Below are 16,554 nucleotides of genomic sequence, written 5' to 3' on the forward strand. Positions count from 1 at the left end.
ATTTTTCTTATTTCTTAATAATATTCTTAAGTATTGATATTTCTGCTCTAGAACAGGCTGGTCAAAGTACAGGATAGCATTGAGCATGCAATGTTAAGTGTTTGTTCCTATCATCATTATGATATTAGTTTTATAGTTTTTCCAACGATCTCACTAAAGAGGGTTGATAGATCAAAAAGGTAGAACTGATTCCTGGTTTGAGAGAAAGCAGTATATGAATTAATATATCCAATGGAATTAAATCATACTCAAGCTCCTTTGTCCCCTTGCTTAGGTTTTGGTTCCTATTCAGCCTCCATTTCAGGATTAAATTGCTTAGTAGCATGTGAGTGCTAACCTTAGCATTTTTTTTTTTTCTGACTTTCATATGGATTCACTGGTTCTAATAGCTTGTGTTCAATTTCTAATCTTTAGTGTAGAGGGATATCTAGGGTTATAAGATAAAATTTGTACATGTAAATGCACATAGTAATAAAATTGTGTGTATTTAAGAAATAGGGCATCTTTTTCCTTTGTAATACTTTTATAGCTATAATTAATCATATGTTTTGAAGATGCTTAATTTTCAAAACATTTTCCTTAGAAGTTCCCAAATTTTTAGGTTTTGATAGAACAAGAGTACTTGAGAGAGGACATGTACAATTTTAGGGATTTTTTTTTTTTAAGATACACAGAAAAAGTTGCATGAGGATATATTTTTAACATGTAATGCTAAATTTAAAAAATATTTTTTCCAGTAATCAAGCCAATTTAGACCTAACTGATGACAAACATGAGAATGGATTGAAACACGAGGAACTGGCAGGTAATTTCATTGGTTTTTAAATTTATAATATTTGAAAAGATAATATAGCTTTTTTTTTTTCCCCATTTATTTTATTGCATTTTAGGTTTTGGGGTACATGTGAAGAACATGCAAGCTTGTTGCATAGGTACACCCGTGGCAGTGTGATTTGCTGCCTTCCTCCCCAACACCTACATCTGGCATTTCTCCCCTAGCTATCTCTCCCCAGCTCCCCACACTCCACCGTCCCTCCCCTATTTCCCCCCAACTGACCCCAGTGTGTAGTGCTCCCCTCCCTGTGTCCATGTGTTCTCATTGTTCAACACCCGCCCATGAGTGAGAACATGCGGTGTTTGATCTTCTGCTCTTCTGTCAGTTTGCTGAGAATGATGGTTTCCAGGTTCATCCATGTCCCTACAAAGGACACAAACTCATCATTTTTGATGGCTGCATAATATTCCATGGTGTATATGTGCCACATTTTCCCTATCCAGTCTATCGTCAATGAGCATTTGGGTTGGCTCCAGGTCTTTGCTATTGTAAACAGTGCTGCAATGAACATTCGTGTGCATGTGTCCTTATAATAGAACGATTTGTAATCCTTTGGATATATAACCAGTAATGGGATTGCTGGGTCAAATGGAATTTCTATTTCTAGGTCCTTGAGGAATCGCCACACTGTCTTCCACAATGGTTGAACTAATTTACACTCTCACCAGCGGTGCAAAAGTGTTCCTATTTCTCCACATCCTCTCCAGCATCTGTTGTCTCCAGATTTTTTAATGATCACCATTCTAACTGGCATGAGATGGTATCTCAGTGTAGTTTTAATTTGCATTTCTCTGATGACCAGTGATGATGAGCATTTTTTCATATGTTTGTTGGCCTCACGTATGTCTTCTTTTGTAAAGTGTCTGTTCATATCCTTTGCCCACTTTTGAATGGGCTTGTTAGTTTTTTTCTTGTAAATCTGTTTTAGTTCTTTGTGAATTCTGGATATCAGCCCTTTGTCAGATGGGTAAACTGCAAAAATTTTTTCCCATTCTGTTGGTTGCCAATTCGCTTTAATGACTGTTTCTTTTGCTGTGCTGAAGCTGTGGAGTTTGATTAGGTCCCATTTGTCTATTTTGGCTTTTATTACCAATGCTTTTGGTGTTTTGGTCATGAAGTCCTTGCCTACACCTATGTCCTGAATGGTTTTGCCTAGATTTTCTTCTAGGGTTTTTATGGTGTTAGGTCTTATGTTTAAGTCTTTAATCCATCTGGAGTTAATTTTAGTGTAAGGTGTCAGGAAAGGGTCCAGTTTCTGCTTTCTGCACGTGGCAAGCCAGCTTTCCCAACACCATTTATTGAACAGGGAATCCTTTCCCCATTGCTTGTTTTTGTCTGGTTTGTCAAAGATCACATGGTTGTAGATACGTTGTGTTGCCTCCGAGACCTCTGTTCTGTTCCATTGGTCTATATCTCTGTTTTGGTACCAGTACCATGCTGTTTTGATTACTGTAGCCTTGTAGTGTAGTTTGAAGTCCAGTAGTGTGATGCCTCCTGCTTTGTTCTTTTTGCTTAGAATTGACTTGGCTGTGCGGGCTCTCTTTTGGTTCCATATGAAGTTTAAAGTGGTTTTTTCCAGTTCTGTGAAGAAGGTCATTGGTAGCTTGATGGGGATAGCATTGAATCTGTAAATTACTTTGGGCAGTATGCCCATTTTCACGATATTGATTCTTCCTAACCATGAACATGGAATGTTTCTCCATCTGTTTGTGTCGTCTCTTATTTCGTTGAGCAGTGGCTTCTAGTTCTCCTTGAAGAGTTCCTTTACGTTCCTTGTTAGTTTTATTCCTAGGTATTTTATTCTCTTTGTGGCAATTGTGAATGGAACTTTGTTCTTGATTTGGCTCTCTTTAAGTCTGTTATTGGTGTACAGGAATGCATGTGATTTTTGCACATTGATTTTGTATCCTGAGACTTTGCTGAACTTGCTTATCAGTTTCAGGAGCTTTGGGGCTGAGACGATGGGGTCTTCTAGATATACAATCATGTCGTCTGCAAATAGAGACAATTTGACTTCCTCCTTTCCTATTTGAATGCCCTTTATTTCTTTTTCTTGCCTGATTGCTCTGGCTAGAACTTCTAGTACTATATTGAATAGGAGTGGTGAGAGAGGGCATCCTTGTCTGGTGCCACATTTCAGGGGGAATGCTTCCAGTTTTCGCCCATTCAGTATGATATTGGCTGTTGGTTTGTCATAAATTGCTTTTATTATTTTGAGATACATTCCGTCAATACCTAGCTTATTGAGGGTTTTTAGCATAAAGGGCTGTTGAATTTTCTCAAAGGCCTTCTCTGCATTAATTGAGATAATCATGTGGTTTTTGTCTTTGGTTCTGATTATGTGGTGAATTATGTTTACAGACTTGCATCCCCGGGATGAAGCCTACTTGATCATGGTGGATAAGCTTTTTGATGTGCTGTTGCAGTCGGCTTGTCAGTATTTTATTGAAGATTTTTGCATCTATATTCATCATGGATATTGGCCTGAAGTTTTCTTTTCTTGTTGAGTCTCTGCCGGGTTTTGGAATCAGTATGATGTTGGTGTCATAAAATGATTTGGGAAGAGTTCCCTCTTTTTGTATTGTTTGAAGTAGTTTCAGAAGGAATGGTACCAGCTCAACTTTGTATGTCTGGTAGAATTCGGCTGTGAACCCGTCTGGACATGGGCTTTTTTTGGGTACTAGGCTCTTAATTGCCGCCTCAACTTCAGACCTTGTTATGGGTCTGTTCAGGGTTTCGGCTTCTTCCTGGTTTAGGCTTGGGAGGAGGCAAGTGTCCAGGAATTTATCCATTTCTTCCAGGTTTACTAGTTTGTGTGCATAGAGTTGTTTGTAATAATCTCTGATGATGGTTTGAATTTCTGTGGAATCTGTGGTGATATCCCCTTTATCATTTTTTATTGCATCAATTTGGTTATTCTCTCTTTTCTTTTTTATTAATCTGGCTAGTGGTCCATTTTGTTGATCTTTTCAAAAAAACAAGCTCCTGGATTTATTGATTTTTTGAAGAGTTTTTTGTGTCTGTATCTCCTTCAGTTCTGCTCTGATCTTAGCTATTTCTTGTCTTCTGCTAGACTTTGAGGTTTTTTGATCTTGCTCCTCTAGCTCTTTCAGTTTTGACGATAGGGTGTCAATTTTTGATCTCTCCTTACTTCTCATGTGGGCACTTATTGCTATATATTTTCCTCTAGAGACATCTTTAAATGTGTCCCAGAGATTTTGGTATGTTGTGTCTTCATTCTCGTTGGTTTCGAAGAACATCTTTATTTCTGTCTTCATTTCATTGTTTATCCAGTCAACATTCAAGAGCAAGTTGTTCAGTTTCCATGAAGCTGTGCGGTTCTGGGTTAGTTTTTGAATTCTGAGTTCTAACTTGATTGCACTGTGGTCTGAGAGACTGTTTGTTACGATTTCCGTTCTTTTGCATTTGCTGAGGAGTGATTTACTTCCAATTATGTGGTCAATTTTAGAGTAGGTGTGATGTGGTGCTGAGAAGAATGTATATTCTGTGGATTTGGGGTGGAGAGTTCTGTAAATGTCTATTAAGTTTGCTTGGTCCAGGTCTGAGTTCAATTTCTGGATATCCTTGTTAATTTTCTGTCTGGTTGATCTGTCTAATGTTGACAATGGGGTGTTAAAGTCTCCCACTATTATTGTGTGGGAGTCTAAGTCTCTTTGTAAGTCATTAAGAACTTGCCTTATGTATGTGGGTGCTCCTGTATTGGGTGCGTATATATTTAGGATCGTTAGCTCTTCTTGTTGCATTGATCCTTTTACCATTATGTAATGTCTCTCTTTGTCTCTTGTGACCTTTGTTACTTTAAAGTCTAATTTATCAGAGATGAGAATTGCAACGCCTGCTTTTTTTTGCTCTCCATTTGCTTGGTAAATCTTCCTCCATCCCTTTATTTTGAGCCTTTGTGTATCCTTGCATGTGAGATGGGTTTCCTGGATACAGCACATCGATGGGTTTTGTATTTTTACCCAATTTGCCAGTCTGTGTCTTTTGATTGGGGCATTTAGTCCATTTACATTTAGGGTTAATATTGTTATGTGTGAATTTGATACTGCCATTTTGGTGCTAGCTGGCTGTTTTGCCCTTTAGTTGAGCCAGTACTTGTTGTTCCTTTATATGTGTAGAGCCTCTTTCAGGAGCTCTTGTAGAGCTGGCCTGGTGGTAACGAAATCTCTGAGTATGTGCATGTTCACAAAGGATTTTATTTTTCCTTCACTTGTGAAGCTTAGTTTGGCTAGATAGGAGATTCTGGGTTGAATTTCTTTAAGGATGTTGAATATTGACCCCACTCTCTTCTGGCTTGTAGGGTTTCTGCTGAGAGATCTGCTGTGAGTCTGATGGGCTTCCCTTTGTGGGTAACCCGACCTTTCTCTCTGGCTGCCCTTAGTATTTTCTCCTTCATTTCAACTCTGGTGAATCTGATGATTATGTGCCTTGGAGTTGCTCTTCTTGACAAATATCTTTGCGGGGTTCTCTGTATTTCCTGGACTTGAATGTTTGCCTGCATTGCTAGGTTGGGGAAGTTTTCCTGGATAATATCCTGAGGAGTATTTTCCAGCTTGGATTCATTCTCTTTGTCGCATTCAGGTATGCCTATCAAACGTAGATTAGGTCTTTTCACATAGTCCCACATTTCTTGGAGACTTTGTTCATTCCTTTTTACCCTTTTTTTCTCCATTCTTTCCTTCCCGTTTTATTTCGTTGAGTTGATCTTCGACCTCTGATATTGTTTCTTCTGCTTGGTCAATTCGGCTTTGATACTTGTGCATGCTTCACGAAGTTCTCATGTTGCGTTTTTCAGCTCCATCAATTCACTTATATCCCTTTCTATTTTGTCCATTCTTGTTAGCATTTCGTCAAATCTTTTTTCAAGGTTCTTAGTTTCTTTGCATTGGGTTAGAACATGTTCTTTAAGTTCACAGAAGTTTCTTACTACCCACCTTCTGAAGTCTGATTCTGTCATTTCATCACACTCGTTCTCCATCCAGTCTTGTTCCCTTGCTGGTGAGGAGTTGTGATCCCTTGTAGGAGGAGAAGTGTTCTGGATTTGGATGTTTTCATCCATTTTGGGCTGGTTTCTTCCCATCTTTATGGATTTATCCACCCGTCGACTTTGTAGTTGCTGGCTTTCAGATTGGGTCTCTGCGTGGACGTTCTGTTTGTTGATAATGAGGTTATTTCTGTTTCTTGGTTTTCCTTCTGACAGTCTGGCCCCTCTGCTGTAGGTCTGCTGAGGTCCATTCCAGGCCCTGCTTGCCTGGGATTCACCTGCAGCAGCTGCTGAACAGTAAGGGTTGTTACCAGTTTTCTTCTTCTGCTATCTTTGTCCCAGAAGGATACCCGCCAAGTGTCAATCTGATCTCTCCTTTATGAGGTGGCTCTTTGGATATACAGGGGTCAGGGAGCTGCTTGAGGAGACGGTCTCTTCTTTACAGGAGTTCAAATGCTGAGCTGTGAGCTCCATTGTTCATTCATAGCTGGTGGGCAGGTACGTTTAGGTCTGCTGCAGCAGAACTCATAAACCGCTTTTTGTTCCCAGGTGCTCTGTCCCAGGGATTTAGGGCTTTATGAGTTTCCGTTATGCTGCTGCCTTCTCTTTATTTTTTTTCCTTCAGAGCTGCTCTGCCCAGCAAGGAGGCAGCCTAGTCACTGTCTGCCTGTATAGGCTTTGCTGAGCTGCGGTGGGCTCCGCCCAGCTGCTGAGTGAATTTCCCTGCAGTCTTGTTTATGTGGGTGTAGTTAGAACTGCCTCAGCAATGGTGGTCCGCCCCTATTGAGGCAGAGTCTCTCTGTAGTGGCCGGTTGCCTTGGCAACGGCGGGCTGCCTCGGCATTGGCTGACTACCTCCCTAGGGGTGGGCTGCCTCGGTAATGGCGGACGCCCCTCCCCCACAGAGCTGGACCCTCCCGGTTTCAGCTGCGCTTGCTGTGAAACTCTCAATCCAGAGAGTTTCTGATTGCTGTTCGTTTGTGGAGGTGGGACCAGCCAAGCCTGATCGCTGGCTCCCTGCCTCAGAGCCTTTTTTTTTTTTTTTTAAGTTGGTGTTCCAGTCACCTGTTGAAGAGGCACCGCAGTGTGTGTTTTTTTGCCTGCGGTGACTCACTGTGCTGGCTTAAACAGTGGCACTGAGATTCGTGGCGCTTTTTTTGCCCTGGAATCTACTGTCCTGGCTCCCTGCTCAGTCCCCTTTTTAAACAGACGAATGGGCGACTTCCCATGGCTCCAATCGCCAGCCAGAAGGGCACCCGGACTGGTGTATTTTGTACGGAGAACCGCTGCTCCGGGGCGCCGACAAAGCAGCTGCGCAGGGCAAAGCAGCGGCGCCAGCCGGCAAAGCCGCGCTGGCCGAAACAGTCGCGCTGACGACCCGTGGAGCTCCTCCACCTGGGAATTTCCTAGTCTGTGGGCAATAAAAATGCGGCGTCCACTCACCCTCTGCGCTTTCACTCGGAGCTGCAATCCTGAGCTGTTCCTAAACGGCCATCTTCAATATAGCTTTTAATAAAGACAGTGATAAGAGAGATTTAATTAAAAGGAAAATCCTATTGTCATAGAAAGAGCTTTGAATAGAGTGGGTTTGCCTATGTTATAATGTGTGGTGCTAATAAATTGTTAAAAGTGAACTGCCTCATTTGTTGAGCTTGGGCAATGGACCACTTGGGAAGAAAGAAAAAAGGACTTTTTGTGCCAGGATTGTGGGAATCTGTGAAGACAAGACAAAGACCTCCAGAGTATGGTGGTGGATAGGTGTGTCTTTTCCCACCTTTTGACTTTTAGTGCATATGTGTTTTTTAAATGTTTTAAATGTTTTTTTCATAGACTGCATATAGTTGGTTTTTGCATTTTTGTCCAATCTGACAATCTCTGCCCTTTAATTCATGTGTTTACAAGAGTGTATTTATTGATATGGTTATTTACTGTTTTGCCATTTGTTTTCTCTCTTCATCTTTTTGTTTCTTTTGTCATGCCTTCTGTTGTATTATTTATGGTATTCCATTTTATTCTTTTGGCGTTTTAGCTATACTGCTTTACTGTATTTATTTTCTTAGTTGCCCCATGAGTCACAACATATGTCTTTACTTTTTTACAGCCTACTTTCCAATAACATTATATAGCTATATTTATGTGAACTCTAACAACAATAAACTCTCCTCAACTATTTTGCTATTTTTGTCAACATTTTTCTTCTACATTTCTTAAAAACCCCACAATATATTATTATTGTTGTTGTTTAAGCGATCAATTATCATTTAAAAGTACTTTTAAAGAATATTATGAAATGGGTATTTATGTAAAAATGTATGTTTATCCATATATTTACAATTCCCAATGCTTTGTATTCCATTGCATAGATTTGAATTTCTATCTCATATTATTTTTTTTCAGCATGAAGAGCCTCCTTTAACATTTCTTGTAGTGCGGATTACTACTAGGAACAACTTCTCTCAGCATTTGTTTTTCTGAAAATATATTCTGCCTTTGTTTTTGAGGAATACTTTTACTTGATATAGAATTTTATGTAGATTTTTTTTCCCCTTTGGGCAGTTTCGTGATTTTATTGTCTTTTGATCTTATTTCTCATGAGAAGTTTCTGGTAATTCCTCTTGTTGTTATTTGCATATATCGTTTTTTTTCCCTCTATTTTCAAGGTTTTATCCTTGTTTTTTGGCAGTTTGACTATGGTGTGTCATGGTATGCTTTTCATATATTTATTCTCTTCAGAGTTAGTTGAGCATCCTTGATCCATGGATTTATAGTTTCCATTAAAAAAAATCTCTTGGCCATGAATTCTTAAAATTATAATAATGCTGCTGCTTTCCACTTCCTGCCATCTGACCCTAATTATAAGTATAATGCTAAGCTTTGTTTTACGGGTCAGTAAGACTGTTCCATTTTTTGAAACGTTTTTTTCTTTCTGTGCTTCAGTTCTTATCACTGTTCTGTTGCTTCAAGTTACTGGTCTTTTTCTTTAATCTGCTATTAATCCCATCCATTTTTTTCTTTCTCTCTGTTTGTTTTGAATCTTTTTTTTTTTAATTTCTTTAGTAATTTTCCTCATTATGTTTATTTTTTTCAAGTCCTTAATATTAAGCATATTTTACAGATCTCAGTCATTTCTGGGTCTTTTTTCTGTTGGCTATTTTTCTCCTGATTTCCTGACACTTTTTCCTGCCTCTTAGAAGTTTAGTGATTTTTGATTGGATATTTGGTATTGTGATATTTATGTTATTTAGCGTCTGGATTTGATTTTCTTCTTTTAAAGAGTATTGTTGACCTTTGGTAAATAGTCGATCCCACCACTTGATTTTTTTTAAGGCTTTTCTTATGCTTTGTTAGCAGAAGTCTAGAGTAGCCCTAGTAACATCTAACCCTACTGCCAAGGCACATTCCTTCTGAGGTTTCTGCTGAGTGCCCCTAATGATCAATGAGGACTCTCCACTTAGGCAGATTAGAGTTCGAAAGTTTCCTTGTTTTGTATGAACTCTGAGAATTGTCTAACTTACAGCATCCCCCTTGTTCTTGGCTCATTTTTTGCATTATATATTCAGCAAAGACTCAAGGGGACCCTTTGCAGATTTCTGGGGCTTTGTTTTTACTTAGGTACCTCCTCTCTCGTTGCCTTAGCCTTTCTAAACTTATCTCTCACTCCTCAACTCAGTGAGACTGTTCTGATCTCCCCACCCCTGCTCAACACTTCAGAATGTATGTGCCTTCAGGTAATTTTAGGGCTAGTTCACTTGTTTTCTTGTGAATCACATTTTTTTGCTACCATTTGTCTAATATCTGAAAACAGTTTTATATATTTCATTGTTTACGAAGGAAATATAGTCCCTTTAACTCCAACGTGGCAGAGGAGAAAGTCCTCTAGATTGTCAAACAAATAAAAATTTGCAGCTAAGTTTGCCAACAGAAGATGAAAAATATCTTCAGAAAGGATCTTTTACACTGAATATGGTTTATCTGAGCTTTAAGAACTTCTTTATTTCTGAAAATAATATTCCTGAAGCTACAAGAATAGGGAATAATAGAAACCCAGTACCTTGGACTTGTAATATCTTGCTGCCAAAAAGATCAGAGTGGTACAAGTGAATAGCCTCATTGTTTTCCAAACAATGTGGAAAAGCCTAGATACGGTCTCTGATATTTCTCATATAATAATCAACCTCAAATTAATTTTACTCTTTCATTTTTATATGAACTTAATTTGCCTTGATGTTTGTTCCTGAAATCTCTGAAATGTGCTGTTTTCCTTTTCTTTGTTTCTTTTCTCTCATTTTTCTATGTGTCTACCAATGACATTTCCTTCTTCAAACCTATTTTATTCATGACAAGTTCCTGGGGAGGAAGTCAGTCATTAATGTGTTGGTTGGTAGTATTTGCCTGTAAGCTGTTTAGTTACTAAATGAAAATAACAAAATGTAGTTTTGATGAATGCTTATTAGATTAGCACTTTTCCTAATCAGAAATAATACTTGGCTGTATTAACTTTTTATTTAGATTAAGTACAAGAGTAGCTATAATAGGCCGGGCATGGTGGCTCACGCCTTTGGTCCCAGCACTTTAGGAGGCTGAGGCGGGTGGATCAGCTGACGTCAGGAGTTCGAGACTAGCCTCACCAACATGGTGAAACCCCATCTCTACTAAAAATACAAAAAAATTAGCCAGCCATGGTGGCAGGTGCCCGTAATCCCAGCTACTCAGGAGGCTGAGACAGGAGAATCGCTTGAACCCAGGAGCATAGGTTGCAAAGATCATGCCATTGCACTTCAGCCTGGGCAACAAGAACAGAACTCCATCTCAAAAAAGAAAAAAGAAAAGAATAGCTATAATAACAGTAATATTTACTATAAACGTTATAGTTAGCATTTAAATACAGTGCATGTTACATATCAACCACCATTCTAAACACTTTAACTCTTAATCATCTCAGCAACGTTTTGAGAAAAGTACTATTATCCCCATTTTACAGGTGCAAAAAGTGAGGCAAAGGGAGTTTGTGGCCTGCCAATGGTTCTACAGCTGAAAGTAATAGAACCAGGAATTGAATCCATGCCTTCTGGCTCCAGGTCATGCTCTTTAAGCCCTGTGCCATACTGCCTAAACTGTTTCTAACACTTGCTTTATGCAGTCACACACACATACTACAGTGCCTACCATTGGTTCCCAAATCATAAATATTTGTCTAAGTTCAATGTCATATTCTTTAATATCTCCTCTTTCCTTGTTCTTTTCTTAAGCAAGTCTAATCTCTGAGGCTACTTAAAATTCGTTGGTTCCCACCTAGACTGTTAAAGTCTTAATCATTTTGTATTGGTCTCAGCACGTAGAAGTGTGCCTAACAAAAAGTAATGCTTATAACTGTCTTGTGATTTTAACTATATGTCTACTGATAATAGAAAATCCCAAGCAGTGTTCTTTCTCACGTGGAAAAGAAACAAAAGTGAACTTCTCAGAATACAGATACTGACACAGTTAACCAGCTAACCTAGTTTATCTACCTAAGTAACAATTCACATGCTGTTCCAAGTTCATATTTCTTATGAACTAAAATATAGATGTTTCTGTAGCCAGATCTCACTGGAAGCATCCCTTTTTCATTCCCAAACACTCTCAAATACATTCCTTAACTTCCAATATTAATTACACACAAGTTGTCATTTTCTTCATTCTACGAAAAGAGTAAAAAACAGATTAAGGTACTAGATTAAGGTATACTTAATGACAATTGATGATTCCAGAAGTAGACTCTAATACCTTATGCAGTCTTTTTTTCCCATCAGACCATCCTGTTTCTCAATGTGATGTAATTTTTTGAAATACAAATTAGATCACATTTGTTTCTAAAAGGATCAATTTCACTCTGAAAAGGCTGTTTCCTTTCATAGGCCACAGATCTAAATTAATACTGTGAGCAAGTTAAAAATTGAAGAAGAGATCCTGGCCAAATAATTACTGTCCCACCTTCCCCATAAGGACACTGAAGGCATCAGTTAACATGGAGACACATTTTCCTCCTGCACAAAGTCATTGAGATATAATTTGGAGGCTTTAGATAAGAAGCAGTTGGAGAATTGGGTAAACAGCAAGTCGTATGAGGCCAGTATTTACCTATGGGAAGGGTCAGAGATCTTTCATAAGTAGTAGTTAAGACTTACAGTAGAGTAGAGATACCTGTAGAGACCAAAAAAAAAAAAAAAAAAATCAACTTAAAAAACAAAATCAAGCCTTTTTTAAAGTGGCTAGATTTCACAAAGTTCTTCTTTTTATAAGTAAGCAATTGAAGATGTTTGTCTTTTAAAAATAAATATTAAAGCTTAAAGTTTTCTTTTAAAGGTAATAAAAGATCCTTTGGGCAGCTCTAGAAATTTTTATTTTGTTAATAATATAAAAGATTATAAAACTCTGAGAACGATTTGAAAGTACAGTAATGACATAAACCAAAGATAGTCTTATAAATTGAACTCTCATTAAATCTTTGCCAAAAAAGATTCTCAAAAGACATCTTTATGTTACTATTTCAATAAACTATTCTTATACAGACTTCTTCCTTTGGAAATCAACGGTCCTTTCCTGGAATTTGACTTTTTTGACAATGTGATCTTTGTACTTTTAAAAATTATTTTCTGCAGAAAATTACAGTGATGATTTTGAAGATGAGTATGTTGATGCGCCTTTGACTACCAAAGATGAAGATACCCATTCCAAAAGGAATTCTAAATCAGAAAAAATAAGCACACTCAAACAGGTATACATCAATTATATATTTGTCAGCTTTACAACTTTTTCATCAACTTGGCTGCCTATTACTATATGAAGAGCTCAAAAAATGGAGTTTTTCATAATTTTGCTCATTGTTGTAAAGTTACAGGTCTCTTAACACTCAAACATTTTCTTAGCTCAGCATATCAAATTAATGTAAATCTTAATAAAAAAATATGACAGTTGATGATTTTATGAGAGATTTTTGGCCAGGCACAGATCTTTGAGCCCAGGAGCTAGAAGCCAACCTGGGCAACATGGTGCTATCTCATTTCTCCAAAAAATAAATTTTTACAAAATTTGCAAATATGGTGGCACATGCCTGTAGTCCCAGCTACTTAGGAGGCTGAGGTAGGGGGATCACTTGAGCCCAGGAGGTCAAGGTTGCAGCGACCTGCAATTATGTCACTGCATTCCAGCCTGGGTGATAAGTGAGACTCTGTCTCAAACAAACGAAAAAAGATTTCTTTTGGCAAATAAGCTTAAGGTAAGCTTTAGAAATTGAAAGCCTAATTAAAATTTCAAAACTAATTTTTAAACAAGTATATTAAATTATACTTTTTTTGGTATGATTTGTCTTTATGAAGTATAATAAATGGCCCTCCCTAGTATTTATGCTAGTTATAACATTAATGTCTAAAACTTACTTAGCTAAGATAAGGAACTACATGATTCCATTCAGATTCAGATTCAGTGGTGCTTCGTACTCTAATTCTGTCATTTCCCAGTTCTTACCAAGACTTGTTCAGGGCTACTACTTCATATTGCCTTCCTTATAGAACTTGTCTTTAAAGCTATCTTATAGTAGCTGGTAGGACAATTAGTGTTGTTATTTGTTACTACTATTTATTATTTTGATCTCTATCTGGACATAGTCTCTTTGGTACTGTGTTTTAGGACTAGATGTTTTTAACACGTATGAAACTGGACACAAGATAAAAGAAACACTTCAGGCATATATAAATACTCTTATTTTTAAGTTTACTTAGTATTTGGCCCTTCGGTGTCTACATGTCACTCAATTTTGAGGGAAAAACAAGATGACTTTAGAAATAACAGAAATTAATGTGACAGATAAGTATCCTTAGAAATTTAATGAGATTTTATTCTTGGAATAAGGCAATTGCAGTATTTTGTTGAAAACTGAATAGGTCACCAGCCTGGCCAACATGGTGAAACCCCACCTCTACTGAAAATAGAAAAATTAGCCAGGCATGGTGGCAGGTGCCTGTAATCCCAGCTCCTCGGGAAGCTGAGTTAGGAGAATTGCTTGAACCTGGCAAGGCAGGAGAATCGCTTGAACCTGCAGAGGTTACAGTGAGCCGAGATCAAGCCACCACTGCACTGTAGCCTGAGAGACAGAGACTGTGTCTCAAAAAAAAAAAGGAAAAATGAATCGGTCAGTAAAAGGCATAATAGTGTGGTATATTTAGAAAGTGTACCATATGTATAAAAATGTATCAACCTAAATGTGGAAGCTTCAGAGCGCTGTCTGGGTAAGAATCAAAATAGGAAAGAATTAAAGCTCTGTTATGGGAGGATCCCACAAACTGCCTGGCCAGGTAGGAGGTATAGGTAATATTAATAGGAAAACTTATTCTAAGGTAACCTCTAGTATTGAAGAACTTTATCTGTCTTGCTGTTTGGTAGCCTGCCTTTCTGAAAGTTGTGTCTTTTGAAACATAGATGAAATAATGAATACAAAGAATTTGGTCATTAATTTTGAACAATGAGGGATAATAGACTGGTAATGTTATAATTGCAGAACTCTTGTGTGAAATAGGTCTGTTTAATCTTGACTTTCAAGAAAACTAGCAAATTCATGAGCAAGGTAGATGAGCAAATGGCACTTAGACTTTAAGCACTTAGACATTTTTCAGGCCTAAATTACTTTTAGTAATCGCCAAGGTTCAGAAAAAAATTTTAGTAGTTCCGTCAGTGCTACAGTCTTGAAGAGTTATTGATGAATCAGAAAACACAGTTCCTGATCTTTTCAGTAAAAAGCCCTGGTTTTCACATTTTGCTGTTATTTGCATTGTGGTCATTTTATGTAATTTTGGTTTCAAAACATATAATCATTTTTATTTTTTAATTTAGGAAGAAGAAAAAACTGGCATGCTAGCTAATGGTAAATATTATTTGTATTCATATATTTTAGTTTGCAAAAAATTTGTCTGCTTAGAATTTCATCTAAATAATTCTGAATGAGTTTACTATGTGTTTGTTTTTAAGTATTTCTAAGGAATTAAAGTTCCTAGCTTTTCCCAATAATGTGTTTCTTTTGCCTATATTGAATGCATTCTATTATATTTAAGATTATTTTTTGTTATTTTTCTTATGCCCTTTGCCTTCCATGTGTACGTGTACACTAGACCAGTACATAAGTGTAGATATGTATGTTGATGTTAGCCTACTGTCTTCTACATGGGAAGAAAATCATATTTGTTATATGCATACACACACACGTAAAACATGCTTGTTACATTCATACACAGATAAGATTATATACTCTTTGTGAGCATTTATCTTGTTTTTATATGCATTGCATATGTTTAAAATAATTTTATCAGATCAACGGAACCATCCAGTTTATCACATTCCTTGTATTTTTCTTTATATTCTTCTAGTTGTGCTGCTTGATTCATTAGACTCTGTTGCAGAGGTCAACCTTGATGAACAAGATAAAACAATCCCTAAGACAAAGGGCCTACCAGAAATGACTGATAATGAAATGACAGGAACAGGTAAAAGTATTTGAAAACTTTAAATCTGACATTTTTCTACCATATGTAATCATTTAAATAATTGGAACTTTCTAATGATGACACAATGCTATTAGGCCAAGTAAAGTGTGGTTTTAAATAAATGTTAATAAATGAATAAATGCTATTAATACAAAGTATAACACTGTAGGTGAACGTTAACCAATTTTTGATGCCTCTACAGAGTATTCAGTTAAATCTGCCATGTGTAGGAGAAATGGGATTTTGGTCTTATTGTGCTTTTCCATAGTTCTTTCTCTAGGAAAAAGCTGCATCCCATCCCCAAATTCTGAAATACCTGATACCAACTAGACTTTGCTAAAACCTTTAAAGGTCTTTGAGATAATGCCTTTTCAAACTTTTTTAAAGCAGCAAAATGCTCATTTCCAATTGAAATCTTGTATAGAACTCTCTCATAGGTAAAAATGATACTTTATTAGTATAAATATTTAAACTTATATTTGTTACATTTGGCCATAAAATAGGTGAGGACAATAATGGTTTTTTGGAATTTTTGAAATCAGAAACTATTGAGATTTGTTGTGGCCTCATGTCACCATCGGTCTTCTAGTGTGTTTGTGTTTCTGTTTTGGTTAAGTAATGTAAAAATATTCTTGTTTTATCACATAAATAGCTTCAAATGGGAACTTTTTAATCAGCTTACTTTGCAGTTTATATATACTGGTTAACTAAACCAATTTAGATACTTGATTAAAAACAAAAAAAAGTAATTGAATCACTAATCATCATCAGCTTACATTTCTTTTTTTTCTTTTTACTTTTTAATTGACATAGTATACCTTTAGAAAAGCGATGCAACTCAGTGAATTTTGAAATACTGAGCACACCCATGTAATCAGCAACCAGATAAAAACTAAGAGGACTCAAACCACAATGTCCATCACATCTCTTATGTCTAGTCACTGTCTTTGCAAGAGTCACCACTATTTTGACTTGTTACATCTACTTTCATTTTAAAATATAAAGGTCAAAAAATTACAACTATAAGACATAATTTTCCCATTAAGACACATTACTCATTTGTTGCCCAACTAAGTATTCCACTGTGATGTAAGCATGTGCTGAGTGCATGTCCCTCAGTTTTACTGCTGTTGATTTAAGGGACCACGTCACCATACATCCCGTGATAGTTATCCCCTTGCACAGTTTTCAGTAGGCAGA

General features: G+C 37.1%; 1 protein-coding gene across 4 annotated transcripts in view; it reads left to right on the forward strand.

Annotated features, from left to right (window-relative positions):
• CEP162 (centrosomal protein 162) overlaps nucleotides 1-16,554 on the forward strand; it is a 109,501-nt gene that overhangs the window by 14,088 nt on the left and 78,859 nt on the right. For 3 of the 4 annotated variants that reach the window (XM_032275347.1, XM_032275348.1, XM_032275349.1), the window contains 4 exons: nucleotides 738-805; nucleotides 12,481-12,596; nucleotides 14,708-14,738; nucleotides 15,238-15,354. In XM_032275347.1, coding sequence (XP_032131238.1) covers nucleotides 738-805; nucleotides 12,481-12,596; nucleotides 14,708-14,738; nucleotides 15,238-15,354 — 332 coding nt within the window. Of the gene's footprint in view, nucleotides 1-737; nucleotides 806-12,480; nucleotides 12,597-14,707; nucleotides 14,739-15,237; nucleotides 15,355-16,554 lie in introns of those variants that run through there. The other variant, XM_032275351.1, reaches the window with a different exon arrangement.

This window comes from Sapajus apella, unplaced genomic scaffold, assembly GCF_009761245.1.
Source record: "Sapajus apella isolate SASKATOON/1434 unplaced genomic scaffold, GSC_monkey_1.0 scaffold6, whole genome shotgun sequence".
Taxonomy (NCBI): domain Eukaryota; kingdom Metazoa; phylum Chordata; class Mammalia; order Primates; family Cebidae; genus Sapajus; species Sapajus apella.